Source organism: Trachemys scripta, chromosome 4 (assembly GCF_013100865.1).
Source record: "Trachemys scripta elegans isolate TJP31775 chromosome 4, CAS_Tse_1.0, whole genome shotgun sequence".
Classification (NCBI taxonomy): Eukaryota; Metazoa; Chordata; order Testudines; family Emydidae; genus Trachemys; species Trachemys scripta.
This window is the reverse complement of record NC_048301.1, coordinates 118770591-118782615: the sequence shown is the minus strand read 5'-3', so window position 1 is coordinate 118782615 and position 12025 is coordinate 118770591. Positions and strand designations below refer to the sequence as shown.

Genomic DNA, 12025 nt, shown 5'->3' with positions numbered 1-12025 from the left:
AATGGAAACCTAGCTCAGTCCAGGCTGGAAGGTGGATAAGTATCACTCCCCCATTTGATGGATAGGAAGCGAATACACGGAGGAACTTGATTTTTCTGAGGTGCCGAGCACCTGCATCTCCCATCAACTGGAGCTGAGGGTGCTCAATACTCCTGACCCCTGGCTTCAGTGCGACTTGCGCTAGCTCGTACAATGAACCAATGCTAGAAGCCAGGGCTTGCGAGTTCCTAGCCACTACAGTGTTTACCCTGCTCAAGAGCTCAGATAAGGGCCTTTGGTAGCTCAGAGAGATGATGGTCTGTGGTTCCAGCACTGGGCTGGGACTTAGATCTGGGTTGGATTCCTGGCTCTGCCACAGCCTCCTTGTGTGACCTTGGACAAATCACTTACTCTCTGCCTCAGTTCCCCATCTGCAAAATGAGGATAATAATTCTCCCATCCTCTGTCTTGTGTATTTGGATGGTAAACTCTTCGGGGCAGAGACCTTTTCCTGTGTCTGGACAGAGCCTAGCACAAGAGTCCTGATCTCCGTTAGGGCCTTGAAGCACTGCAGCAGTGACTATTAATGACGACTAGTAGGTTTGTAACAGCAACAGATGAGTTCCCCCTGCAACCTCCATTTTCTTCAGTGAAATACCATCTAGGTAAAAGTTCCTCTGCAGAATGAACCAAGAAATAGAATTGGACCAGATTGTGTTCAATGACCTGAGAACCCATCTGTGGCAATAGGTTCCCACCAACACTCATTGGAACAATTCCACGGGCCAGAGTTCATTTTTAGCTGGGTTTGACTTAAAAACCAACAACAAACGCAACACGTATTGCCATTGTTGGATAGCTAGCATTAGAGCACGTCAGCACAAATCTGATGGTTTGTGACCCCCAATTGCTACCATTCAGCAGCAGTGTGTGAACACTTCCTTTTATCCAGAGAGTCCATTTCCTGGGAACCTGCCCGTCACCTCCTCCTTCCCCTACTCAGCCATGCGGAATGAGACTGCGTAGAAAGGAATGGCTCTGTACTTTGCGGCAGGTATTGTGGAAGAGAGAAGCAAACCACAGCTGCTGTCTTGGCAGATGCACTGGGGATTGAACCAGGCACCTCCAAGCTAAAAGCATAAACGGCTACTGTGTGGGCCAAAGCTGTTTGGGCGGGGCTGTGACAGATCCTTTGCCAATCAGCATGGAGGGAACCCTCTAATTCACCCTCACTAGAGGGCTACACTGACTGTAAGAGTCAGTTTTAAGGTTGACTTTATGCCGATGACTTGTTTCTACTGAATGTCTGACTTGACCTCCTGGCTTGGGTACTGCCAGTCTGCCCCAGTAATGATCTTTGGGATGCGTCTTCATGGGGATTTAAACACAATCCCAATGCGAATACAATCGGTGTTAGCACAGGATCTCCCTTACTGTGTCTGTGGTTTTAAAGGAACCCAAGTGGCCCCAAGCATCCCATGAGCTTCTGAGCCAGGGAATGAGCTTGCTTGTTTTATCTCGAAGGAGTTTGATGCCTCACATCTGTTCTGGTGCCAGACAAAATTAAATATTTGTAGTTTCCAAGGATTGTGGTTAGCATTAAACAAGTTAGCAAAGGAGGATTGTGTGGCTCTGAGTTTCTAGGGGGCTGGGGCATGCGTGTGAGGGTTAGGTGTCTGAGGGAGAAGGGGGCACATGTTTGTGTACATTCTTCTTTAACCAAACCTTTATTTGGAAATGACTTTCCACACTCCAGTAACCAAGCTCTCAACAGCGAGTAAACTCTACTAAGTTACTTGCACCACATTTGTTTATTGCATAGTTTATATTGACAAGCAACATTTGTTTAATCTGCCCCTAATCTTTCGAAAGACATTTGAGGCCCATGGTGGGGCCTGATCTTCTCCTTCATACAATAGTCCCAGTATCGTGTATAGGATTAAGCACTGGAGTAAGGCTTTGCAAAGTGGGCTGTATTCCAGAGCAGAGACTGGGGACAACTGGGCTTCCCCAGGCCTGAAGTCATTTTGTATATGACCAGTGTGAGCTCATGTGCAAATGTGACAGATTTTTTTCCCTCTATGCTCCTTTTTCAATTTCGGTGATCAGCTGGTATTGTGTTGCAAGTAACACTTTATAGTTTGGAGGCTTTCTACATATGTGCTGTGATATATACGTGACTTTCTTCTTGCTGTTGGTAGTTAACACAATATACTGTGAAGCTTGAACTGCACTGAGTAACACAAACCCAGATGTGATGGCACCACAAACTTTCACAGCTCTGAGACCGTCGAGTGAGCCCATGTCATCATTTGAACTTGAGCTTCCCTGGTAGTGTAAATAACAAATATTCAGAGCTACAGGCTTTGAACAAACACATTGTTTTCAGCTAGCAAAGTTTGCCAATTCTTGGAACTTTGGTGAAGCAACGTGGGCCTGCCTGATGTCCCTGAAAAATCCAGAATTTGCTGTTTAGATGAAGCATTTGGTTGATATTTCCTTTCCACACACTGTTGAATGAACTGACCCAGTTCCTTCAATTAAACTCCTTTAAAAGTTGACTGGGAAAATGAGATGCATTTCCTCTAAGGCACAAGTTTGTGTGTCAATCCCTAAAGGGATTTGGCAATAATAAAAACAATGAATGATGCACCACCAGGAGCATTTACTGTAATAGCAATGGCATAAAAGATGTGCTTGCAAACCCATCTAGATCATGAGGAAGATAGCATTAAAAGAAAAGCTGGCCAGAACACTTTCCATGAAGAGTCATTTCATCTAAATATGCTGAAATATTTCAAGGAGATAACTTTGTTGAAACCATTCTTTCATCAGGAATGTGAGGTCCAGGGCTCACTGGTCACATCTGACCAGAGAGATCTGAACTGTGAACACCTGAGCTTTTCAGACCCAAACCAGCCCTTTTCACAACTGTGTTGCAAAAAGGTTTTGTTTGTATTCCAGTGTGGAGCAAAAACGAATGTCGAAACCTCAATGTTGTGCAACAGAATTCTTTCCCCAGCCAGTGCAGAGTTAGTGCCAATACCCACGCAGGGTTTTATCACCTGAAAGCCATTTCCGGTTCCGCAAAACCCCGTCCCTAGAGCCACGTTCTGCCAGAACAAAAACTGCCAGCCAAGAGGGTCATCTTGAGAGCGTGGGAGATCTTTCATAAGAGCTAGATGCAGCTTCCCCAGAAAGCATGCTAAACATGCTCCTAAATCTAACGAAGTATTTACTTCTATCAGCTGGAAAGAGGGAGAGACCTTGAATTGTAGACCCTGAGAGATGATCAGATACCACGGTGATGGGAGGTGCCTGTAAGAATCTGGATAGACAGAACTTAGCTGTTATCTGTCACTAAAATGAAAGGTCCACACCTGCCATCTCCTGGGAATCCCTGAGAATGCCCAGTTTCTGAGTGACAGCTCTAAAAGTCCAACTCTAAAAATATTTTTAATGTGAATTTAGTGGTGGTAGAAGGTGCTGAATAGTTAGAACAGGAGCCAGGAGATCTCTTTAGTCCCAGAACTGGGACTGTCAGGAGAGCAGCAGGCCAGTAACTAATATCTAATAGGCTGTAAACTCTTGGGAGCAGGTATGGTATTTTCTCACTTTCTGTAAAGTGCTATATAAATACCAATGATGGCCACACCTTGTTCTGTTTGAAAATGTTGGGATAGTCTCTCCTTCTCCCTCCACCCATCCTTCAGTGTAGCAAGAGAGGAGGGAGGGAAGGGAGTCTGGGCACAAAGGCTAGACCTGCATCTAAATCCATAGCTTCCAAGAGTGCAGCATTCAGGGCGCTAGCCGCTATGGGTATCCCTTCACTGCAGAGTTTACCTAGGTCTGGGCACCTGTATGTGGGTTCCTGAGTTACCCATGGCATCCAACAACAATGCTGTGCTTGGATCAGACCTGTGTAGCTATGCAGGTGCTAGGATTTCTGGGGCCTCATCCCAGGAGTCAGCCCAAGTCTGGATGCCGGTCTGAATCTGAGTTTGCCTGAAGCTCAGAGGGTTTGGATCAGGGACTCCCTCCAGGGAAGAATAATTCCCTCCACTGCAGGAATCTGGGTGAAATTCTGACCTGTTATGCAGGTGGTCAGACTAATGGTCCATTTGGCCCTTACTATCTATGGATCTATAAGCAGAAGTTCAAGTCCATGCTGCAGAATGGCCTGTAATTCAGCACAGGGAGAGTTAGCTTTGTTCATCCAGAACAGGTCCTACCTACTCTTGCCATGTTCTCACTAGACACTGGAGACACTGTCAGATGTCTGCTGTCTCCAAATGATTTGGAGTTACTGTATAAGATTTATTGGCTCCCCAGCACTGATCACATCTCACTCCTTGTTCCCCATTACCTTGTGATCAAAAGGTCAGTTACATTTACAGTGTGAGAGGAGGAGGGATAGAAATCCTCTGACCAAACATTATTTTCTAACCCGCAGAGTGGAGACAGGATTATATTGTGTGAGAGAGCAGGAATGGTAGAGAGCTCTGAGGGGCATGATCTGCTTCTTCTGGTATGTTTGCACAGAACCTAGAAATCTTATTAAAATGTAAAGATTAGAGCTGGTCAAAAACATATCCATCAAATGTTTTTGAACAGAAAATGGCCTTTTCTTAAATGAAAACTTCTATAGAAAATATTGGTTCCCTTTGAAATATCAGTGTTTCATCATAAACCTAAAACAAATGGGTCATTTTATTTCTCCCTGTTTCTTTGCCTTTTTCCTCCTCTGACAGTCGCAAAAAGGAAAAAGTAGGGGAGGCAGCAGGAGGAAAACTTAAAGTAAATAGTTTTGGTTGGAAAAGTGGAAGAAAAGTTGCAAGATTTTTTGCGGGGGAGAGGAGGCCGGAGGAAATGGGGCAACAAGTCTTTCAAAACTTCCCATGAAAACTAAATGGCCTTTTCCTACCAGCTCAGTTAATAAGATAGGAAGCACTTCAGCTGGGACTAGCCAGTACTCATGACTGCTTACTCCAAATGCTGGTAGCTGGCCCATGGAGGGCTCTCTTCCAGCCCCTTTCCCCCAAATACAGTCCTTTAACCAGCCTTCCCTTCTCCCTCCTCCTTGGTAAGGAGCTGAAATATTCCAACTCCCTCCTAGTCCCTGAGCCTTTTCCTTCCTCAGCTCCTCATGTATCAGTAACCTCACATTCCAAGAGGATGTTATTCTGTTCTCACCTGCCCTGAAGCTGTGGGCAGACACCATAGGTAGCTAGCTGTGGCCCCAGGCCAGTGCCTGTATCAACCTGATACTCATGGCTGGTGATGCACGTTTGCTGCCCCAGTCACTTCAGTTCCACACACTGAATGTGCTGTACGGGTCCTCCTCTTGGTATTGCTGGGAACAGCATTATTGTTCATTTGTTTGCATTATACTAGCGGCCAGAGCCCCATTGTACTGGGCGCTATAGTTCACACATTCCACTTGTCTGTCACCACTTCTTCCTCATTACTAAACTCTGGGCTATGAGCTGAATGCACACCATCCTTGGCCTCTCCCCTCTTACCAGTTGCTGAAGCAGTCCAGTGGCAATCAGGGTACCACTATGGAAGTGGCCTCTGAGATTATGCCCATGAGAATGCAATTGTCATCACCTCAACAGCAAAAACAACCAGCTTCCTGGCTGGAGAGCACTTGGAGGGCACCTGCCATCCAAGAAGCTACTGAGGCAGAGTATGAATTAAGCAGGGTGAGAAGACAAGTTCCTCTTCACTGTCAGGTTTGGTTCTTTCACTCCCACTTTCTGGCTTTGCTAAAAACTGGCAACTAAATCCATGTTGGGTTAGGGCCCTTTGCAGGCTGGACTGCACTGACAGCTTCCCTGAACCTGAGAAGCAGTAGCCAATGATGTAGTCTTAGTATCACTGGAATGTTAGAGCCACTAGTGCCTTCTGGGAAACCTCACATTCTCCATTTACCTGGTCACTCTTGCTCGGTCTCCCCCACTTCTTATTTCCGAGGGAACTAACAAGGAATGAGACTAGTACTAGAAGGCTGAATGGCTCCTGTTACGTTGTCCCTGCAAGAGTCCTCTCTGATATCATACTTGAGTTGTCATGGAGATGATTATGACAGGGTTACCTATTTCAATAAGAACTCATCAGGAGCAAGTGAAGTATGAAAGAGCAAAGTTCCTGTGTTAATTCAAATATCCCAGAAAAGAAGCTGTCCCAAAGCCATTCAGGCACTGTGCCTTATGAATAGCAGTGTGGCATTCCAGTTCTGTCTCCTGCTATAAAATCTAACCTCTAGCGAAGTGACTGACAGCTCATTAACAGTAGGATTAAAGCTGCAATCTTCAAAGGACCCTTTGAAAATTAGTGGGTGCCTAAATCTCGTGGGTTCCTTTGAAAAGCCCAAGAATGTAGTGGGTTAAATTGCTCTCCCAATTTCTTTGACATGGGCATCTATAGCATGATACCCTAGAACTGGCTATGGTTTTTTGCTACTTAAAGGGATTATTTTTTTGTGTCTGAGCTAAGAGGTTTTGCAAACAATGTGTTGGCCAAAAATATTTTCAAATGCTTTGGGGGCTCTGGGGCAGGGAGGGGATTTTATGGTTGAAATGCAATTTTTAGAGGGTTTCATCTCACGTTAGAGAATCTGCAGATGCTGAGGCACTGGGTCGTGATGGGTCATTACAACCCCCTAAAATATACCTGGGGCCAGATTTTTCAAGAGATCTCCCCCACCCAACCCCCACCGCTGAGAACAATCAGGAATTTCCCCACCTTTCTCCATGGCCGCAGAGAATCTAAGGGTACATCTACACTACAGCGGGGAGTCGATTTAAGATACGCAAATTCAGCTACGTGAATAGCGTAGCTGAATTCGACGTATTACAGCCGACTTACCCCGTTGTGAGGACGGTGGCAAAATCGACTTCTGCCGCTTTTTGTCGGCGGCGCTTACTACCACCTCCGCTGGTGGAGTTAGAGCGCCGATTCGGGGATCGATTGTCGCGTCCCGACGGGACGCGATAAATCGATCCCCGAGAGGTCGATTTCTACCCGCCGATTCAGGCGGGTAGTATAGACCAGGCCTAAGAGCTGCAGTACGAAAAGCCGTGATGCCATCTTCTCTTCACTTTGCTACATGAGCAAATGCTTTACAAAAAAAAAAAAAAAAACTTTCTTTCTGGCAACTCAAAAACGCATAACAAGCCCTCCCTAACACGCTCTGATTCTTAATACGAGCCACCTGTCAGACCCAAGGCTAGGTCCGTTGCATTCACAATCTTTCAAACCTTTTTGGCCGTTTTTCTTGGAGCTGTGGATTAGCAAAACCTGAGACAGCTCATTGAACTTTGCTGGCTAATGGCGTGATCCTAGAGGAGCTGAACAAGTCCTGGCTCCCACCGATTTCACAACCGCTCCCGATCAGGTCCTAATACCGTTCTCCTAAGCAAGGGGCTTCAATCCCCGATTTTAAGGAAATTGATGAGATGAAGAACAGACCTTCCCTGGAGTTCAACCAAGGTTGGTAGCAGCAAAACCTGACAAGAGCTCCACAAAGGGGGCTTCTGAAGGGAAAACGCGGTTTGATCTGTTTCTGGCTAGGCTCTTCCTTGAAGCTGAACTTGAAAGGCGGTGTTTTGAATAGCAGAGAGATACTGAAGCACCATAGATCTGTATCTAAGGCAGAGAGTTTTAATCTTCCATAGGATGATCAGAAAGCTCCCATCCTCAAAGTCCACAGGTGAGCATTCTCCAAAGGACACCAGCTTTGGTGACTCGCCTTTTTCTATTGTATTGCCCGCTGCAGAATTCAGCAGTGACCTACTCTCCTGTACCCAGGTTGAGCATTTGGCTGTGGAAGTCGGACACTCCCCCTCCCCCCATTGTTTTTTCTATTTCTATCCGCGATTTGGATGCGTAGCAAAATCACAGCAACCAGTTAACTAACTGCCTTCTCCTTTTCTTAACTTGTAGCAGCATAAAGGAGGAAAAGTGTAAAACCCCTTCCCTGATCTGCAATGGATGCAGCTAGTGAACATCTTTCACAGGACAGGAGAAATCAGGGAGGGGTTTCTTTTTTTTTGGGGGGGGGGAGAGGGGGAATAAAGAACTGAAGCTTTGCGCCCCTATGTCGGTATTGATCAACGCCCTGCTTCGCGAACGCCAGTGTTTGAGGGGGGAGTTGCTCGCAGAGCTGTGCAGGTTGGAACAGGGCCATGAAAGCAGGCTCGGTGCTAGCCTGGGGAATGAAGCGTTGGCATGGCTGGACGGGGCGCTGTCATTTTGGTTTGGGGAACTTCTCGTCGGGAAACAGGACCTGTTTTCAGGCGTCAATCCTCTCCTAGCTCTGGGCTCGATCCTGCAGTTTTTACTCAGCCCAATGTCCGCCGGACTCCTTGCCTGAGTATAATCCTGCGGGTTTCTCGGTATCTTTGCTTGGTTTGAGTTTTTTGAGAGGCTGGAGTCGGTTAGTTTGTTCAATTCGTTTTGGTTCTCTCCGGCTAACAAGACGGTGGGTGAGATGATTTCCTAGCACGTCAGCACAGAGCGAACTCTTAACAAGCACCCTGTTCTCGGGCTAACCATGCAGTTTACAGGAGACTGAAATATGTTCTTGCCCCTCTTCCCTTATGTCTGGATGGTCAGTGGGGCTCTTAGCGCGGGGTTGACAGTTTCTACACGTTGGAAGTTAAATCCAATAGTCGTATTTGAAATAAACAGGTTTTCTACATGTTTTATAACAGCCCCACGCTCTAGATCGCAGCTTGTACTACCAAGCTCCCAAGGTAACTAGCTGCAGCACTGACCCAGCGCCTCGCTCGTTCTGGGTCCTGCCACAGCGGACGGTCGGCCCTAGTCACTCACGGAGCTTTTTGTTTAATTCCAAAGTATGAAAAATAAAAACACCCTTAAATTACAACTAGTGTGGGAGTAGGAGGCTAAAGCCCTGTTTATTCCCCAGCTGCATTAACAATGACAAGCGTAAACTTTTGCTTTGGGCATGAGACGGTATCCTAACAACCGGGCCAACCGAGCAGTCAGCCTGCAGTATTCTCCCCCCCCCCCCCCCCGGCAGAGGGGGGCTTTTAACAGGGCAGTTTTGGTAGGGGAAGGTGGGGGCTGGCTCCTACCCCCAACGCCTCTGCTGGGAGCACTGGGGCTGGGAGCAGTCGGGGCGAGCGGAGCTAACGCGAGGGGAAGGGGTGCAGGGCACCAGCACGCCGGGCCGGGGGTCCTAGGGCCTAGCAGTTCTGTCTTCACGGAGTGTCACGCTACCTTCGACTGGCTGGAACCCCCCCCCCCGGCAGCTCCTGTCCCTCGCAGGGAGCCGGCCTGGCGGGGACGGGACCCCCACTCTCGGGCCGCTCGCTCTGGGGTTGGCGCCGGGGGAGCTTTGGCCAAGGGAAAGCGCCCCCGGCTAGTTACAAACCCGGCCGGGGGGGGGGGGTCAGCAGGGCAGTAACTTCTCCCAGCTCAGCCAGCCCCGGCCGTTCCCACCCTCGCTGCGCCCTGCGCGCAGCTCCGCGGAACCCCCCCCCTCCAACGCAGAAAGCCCGGGGCCCAGCCCGGCCCGCGCCCGAAGGCAGCAGCTGTCACCGCGCGCTGGCTGCTGGCGGGAGCCAGTTCGCACCTTCGGCTCCCGGGGCTGGGTCCCTGACCGGCCCGAGCTGTCCGGGCAGGGGGACGAACCGGAGCGCTCCCCAGCCAGCCTGCTGGAGGGGTTGCGGGCTCCAGCTCCCTCAACCCCCCGCCCCAATCACTTACCACCACGAGGAGTCCACTCCGGGCGTGAGCGTCAGCAGCACCAGCACCACCGCGAAGCAGAGCCGGGAGCTGGCATTCGTGCCCTCGGCGGGGGCCGCTGTCCGCGGGAGCTGGCTGCAGCCGGGGGCCCGGGGGGCCAAGGGAATCCTACCAGCGCCTTCCCCGCGGCTTAAGCTCAGCATCGCTTCCCCAGGGCGGCTCTCGAGACGGAGAAAGAACAGGGGCAAGTTTTATCCAGCTTCCCTCGGGGCGCGGGACGGGGCCGGCCCCCCTCACTCCTCCCGGGGCAGCCAGGCTCCGCCTCGTCCGTGGGGCCGAGCGCGGCTTGGCAGGTCCCGCTCTCCACGGCTCGCGCGGCTGCGTGGGCAGCGGGAGGCAGCCGAGGGCAGGAGAACTGCTCCATGCGCCCGGGCGCACCGGCTGGCGTGGGGACGCGCCGCCCGCTGGCGGGCACCTCCAGCAGGGCTAAGCCCCCAGCGCGGGCCGGGGCAGCTCGCTCCCGAGCGGGGAAGGGGCCGCTTCCATGGAGCTCCTGGCGCGGGGGCTGCGGACACACTGGAGCTGCGGGCGTGGGGGCAGCCTAGAAATATTGACAGCTCCTGTGCGCTCCGGGCTCTCATTGGGCAGAGTCAGCGGCGCGGGGACACGGCTGGGCTGGAGCCGGCCCTGCGCTCCCCTCACCCCAGAGGCGCCTTGGCCACCCCCTGCAGGCTGCGGGTCCCGGGCCCCTTTCCCCCAGGCACCAGCCTGCCCGCAGCCCGGCGAGAGCTCCGAGCGCCTCGGGGAGCGGCCGGCTCCGGGGTGGGCACCACTGAGCGAGCAGGGGGTGGGAGCGGAGCAGGAGGATTTCCTTGGCACGGAACCCCCAGCCCTTCCTGCCCCGCGCCCTGCCCCGAGCCTTGCGGACAGTGAGCCTAGGGGGGACCCTGACTTCCAACAAGCCAGCACGTTCCTGGAGCGGGGTTACCGCTGAAAGCTCAGCCCCGGTGGAGCAGCCTTTCCTCAGGCCGGCGATCCCCCCTGCGGGCCTTGGGGTCCCCACCCGACCGGCGGGACAGGACTTCCAGCCACTCACTCGCCTTCCTGCTCCTTTGGCCTCCCGCCGCCGAAACACTGAGCCCCGCACGCCTATAAAGTCGGGCTTATTTTAGTGCTTCCCTGTGGAGACGGTCAGATATGTGTGACTGTGATTTCCCCCGGGCTCAGAGGCGCTACTGCCCAGGTATAGACACCCCCCCCCCCCGCTACCGGGGCGATCGGGAGGGATAGAGAACCCAGAGCAGCTGGGGGATGGTGTGTGCTGATTCACTAACCAGCAATGCCCAGATTCCCAACAGTGACGAGTGATTTAGGGCGCTCAGTGTGTGGGACTCTGACAATTAGGCTCCTTGAAGGCGTCTCCCCCTCACCCCCAAATCACTTGCATCTTGCAGATCTCGGTGCACGTCCCAAAGCGTTTATTCCAACCTGTAGCAAAAGCAGTTACAAATGCCGGCTTCTCTACAGGCGGATCTCAGGCGGCTTCCTGTCTGTCCTGTTTTTGAACCAATTCTGGCTCTGCTCAGAGCGGGAGAGGAGCTGTGTGCGCGCAGGTAGCTAGCTCCAGTTGTTGGTTTCATGTGCACAGGGAGAGCGAGGGAGACTCTCTGAGCATATTGGCTGAAAAAAAAAATCCCATTAGCCTTTGGCTTTTCAGGGTTTCCTTTCAAGGTCTCAGAGAAGAATGTCTGTGAGAGAGGGACAGTCCACTCTGAGGCCTTGGCCATTGGGATGGTTGTAGCAACCCTGGTGTTGGATTTCTCAGAATGGTTTCAGGCAAAAATTCTGGGGTTCAGTGTATCTTTATAATCTCCTCTGATAACTTGTTTCCTGACTCCCAGCTATAGAGTAATAAAAATGCTTCACGCTCTGTTCCAGGGCCTTTCATCTTCAAAGCAGCTCTTTGCAAACATTAACCAATTAATCCTTGCAGGGAGTTAAGCATTTGGCCCCAATCCTGTAAACACTGAAGGGCCTGCCTTAAATCCCATTGACTTCACTGGAACTACTCACAGGCTTAAAGTTAAGCATGTGCATAAGTGTTGGCAGGGTCAAGATCTTAGCTGACAAGCTTTATTGGTTTAAGCGGGGCTGCTCATTGTAGCAGAAATAGCCAATTGCTGTGAGTAGAATGACCCCTTTATGGTAGGAGAAATCCTTCCTAACCTTGCTGAGGAGAAGATGATGCCCTGAAGCATGAGATTTAGTTGCCCTTTTTAGGCTCCATAACTAGGAGTTCACCCCAGGCCAGGTTTCTATGCTGCATAGA

The 12025-nt window shown here is 50.8% G+C and overlaps 1 protein-coding gene across 2 annotated transcripts in view; it reads right to left on the bottom strand.

Moving 5' to 3' along the window:
- WNT2B (Wnt family member 2B) overlaps window positions 1-10393 on the bottom strand; it is a 46400-nt gene extending 36007 nt beyond the window's left edge. Inside the window, exon 1 of one of the 2 annotated variants that reach the window (XM_034770601.1) lies at window positions 9718-10393. In XM_034770601.1, coding sequence (XP_034626492.1) covers window positions 9718-9899 — 182 coding nt within the window. In that variant the 5' untranslated portion in view covers window positions 9900-10393. The remainder of the gene's footprint in view (window positions 1-9717) is intronic. The other variant, XM_034770602.1, reaches the window with a different exon arrangement.
- Window positions 10394-12025: the final 1632 nt, after the last annotated feature.